Source organism: Ailuropoda melanoleuca, chromosome 7, assembly GCF_002007445.2.
Source record: "Ailuropoda melanoleuca isolate Jingjing chromosome 7, ASM200744v2, whole genome shotgun sequence".
Taxonomy (NCBI): Eukaryota; Metazoa; Chordata; class Mammalia; order Carnivora; family Ursidae; genus Ailuropoda; species Ailuropoda melanoleuca.
Window position 1 is genome coordinate 26393858 of NC_048224.1, and position 12589 is coordinate 26406446.

A 12589-nucleotide genomic window follows, 5' to 3' on the forward strand; every position below is an offset into this window, starting at 1 on the left:
GCCGAGTATTTACTTATCAAAGTACATAGTATTTTTTTTTAAGATTTTATTTATTTGAGATAGAGTGAGAGAGAGAGAGAAAGCCCCAGCCAGGGGACAGAGGGAGAGGAAGAAGCAGACTCCCTGCTGAGCAAGGAGCCCACCCCGGGGGGTAGGGGTAGGGAGGCTCAATCCCAGGACCCTGGGATCATGACCTGAGTTGAACACAGACACTTAACCGACTGGGCCACCCAGGCACCCCCAAAGTACATAGTATTTAATTATAAACCACTTCGCTTTTATTCGTCCTATATCTCATAATTAAGACATTATTTTGATTTTATTTGAAATCAGATGGGAAGACAGTTTTTATGAACTTAAGGAGAGTAAAGGGGCATTGTTAATATTTGCTATCCCAAGGGGATGCTGGCTGGGACTGGTCAGAGAACCCCAACATCACAATGCCCCATAAAACAGGGGAAGGACTGGGGAATCTTCCACTGAATCCTCATTATACAGGGCTCCTACCTGCCTGTGTGCGCCCGTGCTTCTGTGTGTATGTCCTTTATATTTTTTTCACACCAATGGGATCATACTTCACACAATATTTTACAAATTGTTTATTTACTTAAACATATATCTTGGACATTTATTCATTTCGGCACAGACAACCCTACTTAATTCTTTTTAATTGGTTTAATCAGTTCCATAGTATTTTGTGCTATGACCACCCAGCTCCTATCGACAGACACTGCATTGTTCCATTTATTTGCCATTATAAATAATTCTATGATTATTATACAGATATAGGTATCACTGTGCATCTACGTGAATTGGGGGTTTTTTGGTGCTATCTGTGATCTGCATATGAAAGTTCTGAGTTAGAGGGTGGGTGTGTGCATTTAAATTTTTCATAGATATTGCCAAATTTCCTTCCAAAACAGGTTATACTGATTTGTAACAGTGTATGAAAATAGTTGTTTCTCATACCTTCTCCAACACTAGCTCTCAAGAAACATTTCAATCTTTGATAGGCTAATTGGTTTTTCAAAGTGTCTCATGATTGTTTTAATTTGCAGTTTTAAAATCATGAGGCAGGTGCATATCTTACATATGCTTTTGGACATCTGCATTTTTTCCAATGAATCACCTCCCATATTCTTGACCTGTTTTTCCTACTGATTTTTCCTTATTCATTTTTTAAAGCTCTTTATATATTAAGGAAATCAGATTTTTGTCACCTATGTTTTGTATTCCCCCACCCAAGTTTTATTATTTGTCTTTTGGATGTTTTTACATACAGACAAAAGACTTACATTTTTAACTGTCATTTATATTATTTTTTTCTTTGTCTTTTATATTTGGAACAGATTTTAAAAGGCCTTCCCCACTCTAAGGTTATAAAAAGTATCCCTCATTTTTTTCTAGTTTATTATTGGCTTTGTTTTTCACACTGGAAGTTTAGATCAACCTGGAATTTATTTTGATATAAAGAGTGAGGTATGTATCCAACAAGCCCAGTTGTCCCAACACCATTAACAGAATGATCTATCTTTACCGATTTGAAATGCTGCATTTATAAATACCCACATATATTTGGATCCATTTAAGGACTCTCTCTGTTGTTATATTTGTCTGTTTACTTTAGTTTCAGTTACAAACAGTTTTAGGGACGCCTGGCTAGCTCAGTCTGGGGAGTGAATGACTCTTGATCTCTGGGTTGTGGTTTTGAGCCCACATTGGGTATAGAGATTACTTAAATAAATAAATAAATAGATAGATAATAAATAAATAAACAAACTGTAAAAAAAAACCACAAAAAATAGTTTTAATTGCTGATTTTTTAAAAAAGATTTTATTTATTTATTTGACAGAGACAGAGAGCCAGTGAGAAAGAACACAAGCAGGTGGAGTGGGAGAGGAAGAAGCAGGCTCCTAGTGGAGGAGCCTGATGTGGGGCTCGATCCCAGAACGCTGGGATCACGCCCTAAGCCGAAGGCAGACGCTTAACAACTGTGCCACCCAGGCGCCCCTAATTGCTGCTGTTTTATTATAATATTTTTAAATAAGCTACAACTTGCTCATTTCTCTATTTCAGAATTTTTTAGCTATCCTTGAGTGCTTATTCTTCCAGTATTTCATATCATTTTGACATTCCCCCCCCCACCAAAAAAACCAAACTCTGCTGCTAGTTTGATTTGGATTGCTTTGAATGAGTAGATTACTTAGGGGAGACTGACATCTTTATGATACTGAGTTTTCCTGCTCAAGAACAAATTATATCTCTCCATTTATTCTTTTATGTCCTTAGTGGAGTTTAAAGTGAGGTTTATTCCTTAGCATTTGGGGTTTTTTTGGTGCTATTGTTAAAGGACTCTTTTCTTCATTATTTTTCCAGCTAGCTGTTATTTGTTTACTCACAAGAAAGCTAATGATTGTATTTATAATTAGAATACTTCTAATAGTTCAAAATCGAGCATATGGTTATGCAAAATCAAGACATGGGTGAACTTTTAAAGAATAGATTGAATTTTTTTAAACAACATTTATTTATTAATTTTTAGACAGAGCGTGCGTGAGAACAGGGGGCGGGGGGGGGTTGCAGAGGGAAGGGGAGAGAGAATCTCCAGCAGATTCCCTGCTAAGCATGGAGCCTAGCTTGGGGCTCGATCTCACGACCCCAAGATCTTGACCTGAGCTGAAACCAAGACTCAGATGCTCCACTGACTGAGCCACCCAGGTGCCCCTGAATTTAAAAATTTTGTAATAAAATGAAATAGTTCAGAATTGCACACGATCACAGAGTAGTCCTAAATATAGTAAGAGTTCTTCATGTAATGTAATACTGGTTTTCCCCAACAGCTTTCATGTGCCACCTCATATCTTGCTCTCATAGCCCTACGTGGTCCTCCACAGAAATACCCCTTCAGCAATGAACACCCAGGAAAACACACCTCTGTGGAAGGGCATGCAAAAGAGCCCATTTTCTCTATTTTTCCCAGAACAAGGCAGAAAATATTTCTTCCAAGGTAACCGTCCACCACCTGAGTGCTTTTAACATTCTACAGCATGTAATTTAATGTGTTTTTAGGGAAGATGAAAGTAAAAAACAACACGAAGAGTAATAATGGGTCAGAGGCTAGAATTATCTCCAAAACTAAAAAAAAAAAATTAAAGATCAAGCATAATTCTGATTTCACTCTGGAGTACAAACAAGTCTTTGGTCAAAGGTTTACCTGAAAACCCAATCCATGCCCAGACCCGCCTGGGCCAACCGCAGCCTGCTGGGGGAGACGACTTCATGGGATGTCTGTGCTGTCAGTAAAGCCTCGCTCTAACTGAGGCTCCGCAGCCTCCATCCTGCCCCAATGCTGACACCTCCCCACCTGCACGGCCTCAGCTGCCTCCAGGCTCTTGTCAGGATTTGCAAACAGGGCCTCCGCTGCTTCTGTCTAAGCCCCATGATCCCCAGGGCCAATCTATCAGCACAGGTCTCAGAGCTGGGTTCTCGCTGTCTTGGAGCCTATGTGACATCCAGCCTCCTCCCCCAAAGTTCTAACCCAAGCCCAGTTCCCAGTCTTCCTGACACAACCATAGACCACCTGTACTTCTAAGAACCCCTGTCTCTGTTACTTCTTACCCTGTCCTGCCTATCAGCCTACAGGGACATCCTGCTACCCTTGGCTGGACCCCTAGGCTCTCGCCCAAGCGTCACCCCCAAGCCTCCCACTACCTGTCTGTCTGGTATCTGAGACTCCTTCCTGCCTGCCAGCTTGGACAAACTTCCAGAGTCTGTCCTCCCATATTATCCCACTGCTGCTGGAGCGGGAAGAGGTATCTGCCTAACCCAGCCCTTCTAGTCCAGCCCCATCTGCGGCACCAAGCCCAACAATGGTGCCCGGCCACCACAAGAAGGCTCTGAGAGGAATAATGACAGCAACATGGACTGGGTGCTTGCTCTGTGCTAAGCAAGAGTCTAAGCATCTTATATGCACTAATGCACGTATAACACATATGTATTATATGTATTAATCCTCGCAACACTATGGGTCGGGTGCTAACACTATTCCCATTTGGGGGATTTTTTTTTTTAAAACACAGCCCAGAATTCTTATATAATTTACCCAAGATTACAGAGCCAGTCAATGGCAAGTTCAAATCCAGCAGTGTGACTCCAGGGTCCAAACTCTACGCTGATAGCTAAAGAGGCTGGCGCTGGGCCTTTCAGAAAGGCAACTACTTTGCATCCACCAAGAAACTTCCAGCCTAAACCTCTTGCCTTTCTTGACTCAGCCTCTGCCTGGAAATCTGAAATGCCAATGACAGTTTGCCAGAAGTCTGCTGTTTCTCAAGTCTCACCAGCCAGGGTTGCCCTTCATGAGAGGGACTGAACACCAGGGCCTACCCACAAGAGATCCCAAAATCACCGAGGCCCCTCTGTCATGGGCCTCCCCGCCATGTGACCCAGCCCACAGTCCATTTGGCATTTGCTCTCCTCTGGCTTTAGCAGAGCAATAGAGAGCTACGTCTCATCACAACCACAGCCCCCAGCCCCAGTAGTCTCCTGCCTGCCCAATTCCAGGACCTCATAACCTTATTAAAACAAAAAATGGCCCATTGAGTCCAAAAGCACCAAGCCACCCTTCCCACCACGCAGGCAATCTCAGTCTCTTTCTCTCTCTCTCTTTCTCTCTCTCTCTTCCACCCTAGGTGCCCTCACCTGTCACAATGGGGTAGGACTGCGGTCCGGGCACGCTGCTCCCGATGTCGGCGGGGGTGGGACTGCTCAGGTTGGCCTTCATGTCATCCAGCCCTCCAGCCAGCGAGGCCATCGCTGAATACTCAGTGGTCTGAAAGAGGAAACAAAACAGAGACAGCTCAGTATCAAGACTCCGAAGAACCCCAGCCAAATGCCAGCACCACATTCTGGGGTTTGGCCACCTCGCTGGGCTAGCCCATGCCAGCGCCAGGGCCCACAGGAGGCTTACAAACCACCCCGCCCCCGATGTTGAGAAGGCAGGTTTGGCTCAATAGAACAAGACCAGTATCCAAACTGGGCCATTCTCACCGGGTGAGGAGGTGGGCAGGACTTGGCGCAGCTGCATAAGAATCCCGCCCCAGCTTCCTGTGGCCCGCGGGTTCCATCCACCCAGCCGCGGCAGCCACAGATGGCCTCTTCCATGCACAGAGGGAGAGATCAGGAACCAAAGGCAAGACAGAAATAAGAGGCTTGTTGCCAAGAGGATGGAGAGAAAAGTGTCCGATTTCAAAGCTCTTAAACCACAGAGGCAGAATCACAGAAACAAGGTTAAGAGGAGTCCGAGACATCATCGTGCCAGACTCTCAATTCATAGATGAGTAAACTGAGGCCCAAGGCGAAGAGGGCTTTGTCCACGGCCAACAGGGCAGAATCCCAGTGCAGGGAGTAGTCCCCCAAAAACTCTCACTCAAAATCCAATACAGTATAACCAAACGAACCACAGTTGGGCAAGGGTTTTTGAGTCCTGGCAGCGTGTAAGCACCTGTCAGCTGAGAACTGCAGGCGCACACCTCGGACTGAGCATGTCCACGCCAACCCTGGGCACCTGGCCCATGGTCGTGCTCCTTTCTTTAAGCCATTTCATGGAATCAAAGCTTGTGACAAGTCATTTCCTTGGCATCCGAGCCACTGTCAGAGTGGTCTCCAGAAAACACCAACCTGGGTCTTCACATTCAGGGACAGATGAAATGAGAAGCATGAATGCCAGGTCTCTTCCTTCCACCCAACCCCCTGGCTGATTTTCAGGTAAAGAAAATATTTGCGGGGTGCCTGGGTAGCGCAGTCGTTAAGCGTTTGCCTTCGGCTCAGGGCTTGATCCCGGTGTTCTGGGATCGAGCCCCACATCGGGCTCCTCCGCTGGGAGCCTGCCTCTTCCTGTCCCACTCTCCATGCTTGTGTTCCCTCTCTCGCTGGCTGTCTCTATCAAATGAATAAATAAAATCTTAAAAAAAAATATTTGCAAACACCTAAGCCAAAGACTTTGGGTGTGCATGCCAAATTCTGGCATGAGCAGTTCCCTCCAGGACCCTGGCATTGCCAATGGAGGGCACATCCCTGTCTGTCCAGGCCTATGTTCTGGGCAGAGAGGGACAGGGAAGCGAGCAGTCTTCTGAAAGGAGGCTCAGGGCACCTTGGGTAGGATGCTGAGGACTGAGCCACATGGCACGTAACCAGGGGAGCTCCCGGGCCAGTGGCATGCGGACAGGAGTCGGACTCAGGCACATTCCTGGTGCTTCTCTTGGCATATGAATGAGAAAGAATTCTTGGGCAGCTCGAACTGGGGTGGTTGGCAGCCGTGAGTCCGCGAGGTACTGCAGGCCCAGGCGCCCTGCCACGAGCCTCACTGAGGACAGCTTTGTCCAGAGCTCCTGGGGCTCTCAATCATCTCCAGCAGAGGCTGATTCTGAAACATGCAGAGAAGAGCACAGGCTTCTAAGGGAGAAGGACAAGATAGGGACACGCCTCCCTGACATCAGGAATCACTGTAAAGCTGTAGTAATTAGACAGTGTGGGATTGGCACAGGGACAGATAAATAGATCAATGAAACAGAAGCAAGTCCAGAAACATCTGTGCATATATGGGACGTTGATATATGAGAGAGGGGATGTACAAATCAGCGGGGAAGGATGGACTCTAATCAACAGTGCCGGGGTAACCAGTTATCCATTCAGAAACAAGGGGGGAAAAAAGAAATTGGATCTTTACTTTACACCAGACACAAAAATCAATTCCAGGTGGATTGGAGACCTAAATGGGAAAGGCAAAGGCATCTAACGTGGCCGGCTCTGGGTCCAGCCAAAAAATCCTTGGGAACAAGCCTGCCCTTCAGAAGGAAACGAGTGGTCCTTGGATGCTCACACAGGGTTCTTGGTCACTGTGAGGACAGGAGTGGGTCCCAGTCATCCTGCCACCCTGATCCAATGCCTTCTCCTCCAGGAAGTCCTTCCCGGCTACTATTCCTTAGGAGGCAGGAGACCCGACTTTGCTCTGCCGGCCCCACCAAGTGATCATGCCAGGGCAATGAGAACCACAATCTTCACACCCATGTCAAAAGCTCACATTTATTGATCCCTTGCTCTGAGTCAGGAGCTTTACCTGAATGTTCCATTTACTCCTCACAGTAACTCCATGAAATAGGTTCAATGTTATCCCCATTTTACAGACGATGAATGTATGATAGAAGGGAAGTAGCTTGCCTAAAGTCACACAGCTTCTAGGTGCCACAGCCAGGATTCCAACCTGGAACCATCTGACTCCAAAGTCTTGATAATTACTCTAATGATTTTCATACTGTGAGTCCTGACTGTAAACAGAAATGTGAAATCAATTTGCTAGTGCCAATATTTTTAAAAATGAAATTAAATAAAAAATGAAATTAGAATAGACTGGAACAGAAAATATCCAAGGTCCTCACACACAGCACGAATAAGTCCTGCTTTGTAAACCTCTGTTTCACATGTAAGTGGATACAGGTATACTAGCTGAAGACGAGAATATCTTTCCTGCTTCAGGTCAGGACCAGCAAAGTTTTTATTCCACGTAGCAAGGAGCTGTTGGGAAAAGGTCACTGTCTAGACTTCATCCCCCACAGAATGGGACCTGGTCATGGCATTAGCCTCCTAATTTGCTAAAAAAAGGAACTCGGAAGTGCAGCTCACTAGAACAGCTCCTTCGGCGCATTGCCATGAGCAAGAAAAAGGAGGTCAAAACAATTCTGTAAGGGTCTCTTCCAAGACGGTGTCTTCTGGAGTTCATGGGACTCTGGGGTAGAGAATAGGGCTCCCTCCACTCTGTGTTACTGAGTCCCCTTGTGGAGGCCCGAGCATAAGGAATGTTCAGTGTTTATTGAGCCTTTCTTGTACACAAGATGGCACGTGAAGACCAGACATGCTCTCTGATCTTCATCCACAAGCCCTGAGGGAAAAGACATGTGGCCCAGAAGCTTTATCCAAGAGGAGCAGGAGAGCAGAACCATTCATTGACCGTGGAGTGGGAAGTGGTCAGGACAGGGTTCTTGGGCAGGTGGTATTAAACCTGGATCTGAGCGATCCTCAACCCCCAAGGCTGATAAGTGCTGCAGGATGGCACAGAGGTAAGAGGACAGGAGTGATCTGGAAACAGGGCACATGCCACTTGTTGGAGGAAGTGAAAGTGGAAGGGGCAAAGACGGAAAGGTAGCCAAGCTGGGATTCAACTGTGAAGGGCGTGCACAGGGAACACATGGACAAACACATGAAAGAGTGACCCTTTGGCGGGCCAGGCAGCAATCTCAAACAAGAGTCAGCATCCCTGTGCCCCTCGCTATGTTGCTGCCAGACCTATCCCCTTCCTAGACTCCAGGCTGGGCAGCTGGGTCTGCAAGGGGAAGCCTTTATTTCTCCCAAGAAAGCAGAATCAACCTGGGTTTAAGAAAATTGCAAGAGGGGGGCGCCTGGGTGGCACGGCGGTTAAGCGTCTGCCTTTGGCTCAGGGCGTGATCCCAGCGTTATGGGATCGAGCCCCACATCGCTCTTCTGCTATGAGCCTGCTTCTTCCCTCTCCCACTCCCCCTGCTTGTGTTCCCTCTCTCGCTGGCTGTCTCTCTCTCTGTCGAATGAATAAATAAATAAAATCTTAAAAAAAAAAAAAAGAAAATTGCAAGAGGGTGGCCAATGGGGACATTCTGCCTCTTAATTTCTTTGATGTCCAGTTGGAAGAGTCTTTCAGCTATTTGATTTTGTGTTAGTCGATCAATTCATTGTCAAAGATGCCCAGTCACTTTGACAGTTAGGTTCGGACCACCTTTCCAAGGCAAAAATCTTTAAGTTGTGTCACACATGCAGGAGGAGGTCCAAAAATCCAGTCTCCCTACCACCACTGGCTGCCAGAAGGTAGACTGAACTTTCCTAAAGAGTGGGGCCCCTGGGGACAGGGGACTCGGAAACCGGCCCTCAGCTGCCCTTGGCTACCGTACCCTTACCATCACCACCACCCGGCAGGGCTTGGCCCAAGCTGTTGCTCTGCTCCTGCATGAGCCAGGGGATGCTATCATTTAGTTTTGGGATGTAATTATTCCCTAAGTTCTCGCCGCTGCCTGTCCCTTGGAGCTGCCGATGATTCTCTCCAATCTCCTGGGCAATCCTGCTCCGGCAGCTTCTCCTCAGCCACTCCCGGCAGTCCTACCTTGGCCTGGAGGACTCGTCTCACTCAGTCACAGAGAACTCCTACACTGTCCATAAGACCCAGCTCCAACGTCACCTCCTTGGTGAAGCCATTCTCAGGTCCTCCACTTCTACAAAGAAATCATGACCCTTTGTCTATGCTTCCCTACTTCCACAGACCTCCATTACCGTACTTCTACTATGTTCAATGGCCATTTGTCTATCTCCCTCTAGGTTGCCTTGAGAGCACGGAACAGGGAACATTCCTAGAGCCCCCAAAGTGCTTGGTGAATGAATGAATATATAGTCCAGTAACATGGCATTAGCCACGACACTCAAAAATTAACTGACACGGGTTTGAACAAGAACCCCCAGTGATACGCTAACCTACCCCTGCCCCCCTCCCGCCTCGCCCCTTGTCAAGTCAGGTGACCAGAAAACAACGTCCTTTGCCACCATGAGTTAAAGCCTCTGGGGAAGTGAGAAAATCTCAGGCATTCAACATTTGTTAGAGGAAATAAAAGAGCCATACTAAGAACTTCCTTTTTTTTAACCTCTGAAGACACTGCGCATTAGAATAGTCAAAGTCCTTGTCATTCCCTCCCGCAGTTCAGCACCCCTGATGCTTTTTTCTCCTGATGAGTAGTTAACCTGCCTGTGGTTGAGCAAGAGGAACACTGGAAACCGCGGTTTGCCCCTTTTGGCTTTGGCTGCAAGAAGCTGAGTCAGATTCGGTGTTTAACCACCACAACCACAGCATTGCGGGCACCTGGCGTTAGGACCTTCCCTCTTTCACCACATCATTTCTGAACTTTTATTCAGCCTTAACTTACTAACTTAGATACGTGTAATTGTTTATTTTGCAAGACACCTCAGATCCTTTGTGAAAGTGGAGACTGGACGAGGTAGAAAGACAGAAAAAGAAAGATGGGAAGGAGGTCAGGAGAGAGAAAGAGAAGAGAGAAGGCATAATTACGTCTCTGGTAACCGCGACAATGTACTTCCACTTCTCACAGTTATTTTGGGGGCCAAGGGCTGAACTGACGGAACACGGGTGGTCACACGTGCGTAAGTGTGTCGGCGCACCCACACGCTGGGAAACACGGCCCCCCGCTCCCGCCACTGTCAGCCACAGGCAATAGCTGTGTTCTGAACCTCTGACACCTCTGAGCTCTTGGGGTTCTGTCTTAGGATGTCATCTGGGGCTTCTGCTCCCTTCCCATCAGGGCCCCCTGGTGCCGTCCTTGACCATGACCCAGAAAGAGAAACGAACTGAGGACAGCAGTTCACAGACTGTCCACTCCAGGGCAACCAACGGGGATAAAACTCTTTGCCTACTGCCACAAATTCCTGTAAGGCCTCAAGGTCAAGACCGGCAGGTATGCACACCCTCCTCAGAGATACCATGCTCCAGGTGATGGAAAGTCCTGAACTCTCCAATGTCTGAGCTAGACAGATACTCAAGGTCCTCGTCCCCGACGTGCAAAAACTGAGGTACGGCGGGGGGGGGAACGGACTTATCCGGCTAATTTTTATCTGTCTCGTGTATAACCTTTGACCCTGTGGTAGAAAGAACAGTGAACCAGGAGCGATAACACGGGGTTCTCACCCCAGCTCTGCCTCCTCTCTCCTATGTGACATCAGGGAAGCCAGGCCAGCTCTTGGAGTCTCATTTTCCTCATGAATAAAATGAGATTTAAGTAAAACTCCTTGCTGCCTGCCTGCCAGGGTGTGTGAGGATCTGAAGGATAAGGACAGGGATGGCACTTTGGAAGCTAAGCCACACAAGGGGTAAGGAATCCTAGAAGGGACTCCAGGGGGCACGTGCCCTGGGAAAGTGGGTGCTGGGCATCATTTGGGTCCCTAGGAAATTACCTGGAAAAGGACTGCCTGGGGCTGCACCAAGTATTGTCTCATCAGCACGGGGCACCACTGCCATAGCATGGAGGAGAAAAGAAACACAGACACGTGAGAAGGAGGGCAGCACGAAGGAGGGCGGGGCGTGGGGATGAGGCTGCAGGGCTGGCTACCTCGGATGGCCACCTCCGCCCAAGAGGGCTTCCCTGTCACCTGCTGAGCTCCTCCAGGCTCGCTGCCCAGCCTTAGGTGGCCCTTGGGAGCTGGGCCAGCGCCAGGCCAACCACTCCCATCCTGAGGGACCAGACACCTGCCCACGGACACACCTACCCAGCGGAGGACACGAGCCGGAGACAGGGAGCTGTGTCCCCGGGGCCTGGCCTGATGACTGAGCCTGAGGAGGCAGAGGGGTCTGGATGCCTCAGGCAGCTGGGGTGGAGCCGGGGCCTGAGGGCAGCTGTCTCCCTTCCCTGGCCTCTGCTTCCCCAGCTATCTGAGGACTTGCGTGTGATCTCCAAGTTCCCTGCCGCCGCCGATGGCTCTTCACCTAACCAGCCACATGACAAAGTAGGGATTTCCTCTTCAACAGATGAGCTCCAAGGCAAGAAAAGAGAGATGGAGGGGATCCTATAGGTTAGAGGAGACTTGAGACGTATCAGTCAGTCGCAATGTGGACCCTGATTCCCATAAATAGACTGTATAAAATACAACTGTAAAAAAATATTTTGACATATTGTGAAACTATCATAAATGCAAAAACAGATTGTATATTTGAGATATTTGAGGACCTTATCGATTGGCTAATTTTTTAGGTGTGATAATGGTATCATGATTATGCTTGTTAGGGTCTCATCTCTTAAAGAGTCATCCTAAAACATTCACAGATTAAGTGATACGATGTCCGGAGTCTGCTTCAAAACAAAGTTAACGAAGTTTGCTGCCGTTAACAGACTGTAGTCTATCTATGCCATGGGATACTACTCTACAGGAAAAAGGAACAAAGCACCAATGCGTGCTGCGATACAGGTGAGCCTAAAAGCACAGTAAGTCAAAGATGCCAGGTATGGGGCGCCTGGGGGGCTCAGTCGGTCAAGCATCTGCCTTCAGCTCAGGTCATGATCCCGGGGTCCTGGGGATCAAGTCCCGCATCAGGCTCTATGTTCAGCAGGGAGCCTGCTTCTCCCTCTCCCTCTGACCCGCCCTCCTGCTCGTGTTCTCTCTCTCTCTCAAATGAATAAATTTTAAAAATCTTTAAAAAATAAAAAGAAAAGGAAGATGCCAGATATAGGTGGGGTGTCCAGAACTGGCAAATTTATCACACAGAAAGCAGAGCAGGGGTGGCTGGAGCTGGACGGGGAACGGGCTTTAACTATAAATGTACATGAGGGACCTTCTTGGAGGGAAGGAACTGTTCTAAAACTGGGTTGTTGGTGTTGGTGGCACAGCTCCATAAAGTACTAAAAATCACTGACCTGTATACCTCAAATGAGTGAATTTTAGGATATAAAAATTAAAATTCAATTAAGCTGTTGAAAAATAAAGCAGCGTGTGGGGACAGTAGGGGTATCTATG

At 47.6% G+C, this 12589-nt stretch overlaps 1 protein-coding gene across 5 annotated transcripts in view; it reads right to left on the reverse strand.

Annotated features, from left to right (window-relative positions):
- PAX5 (paired box 5) overlaps window positions 1-12589 on the reverse strand; it is a 188668-nt gene that overhangs the window by 76263 nt on the left and 99816 nt on the right. For 4 of the 5 annotated variants that reach the window (XM_034664128.1, XM_011224566.3, XM_034664127.1 and 1 more), the window contains 2 exons: window positions 11036-11092; window positions 4700-4829 (listed from right to left, as the gene is read on the reverse strand). In XM_034664128.1, the coding sequence (XP_034520019.1) occupies window positions 4700-4829; window positions 11036-11092 (187 nt within the window). The remainder of the gene's footprint in view (window positions 1-4699; window positions 4830-11035; window positions 11093-12589) is intronic. The other variant, XM_011224567.3, reaches the window with a different exon arrangement.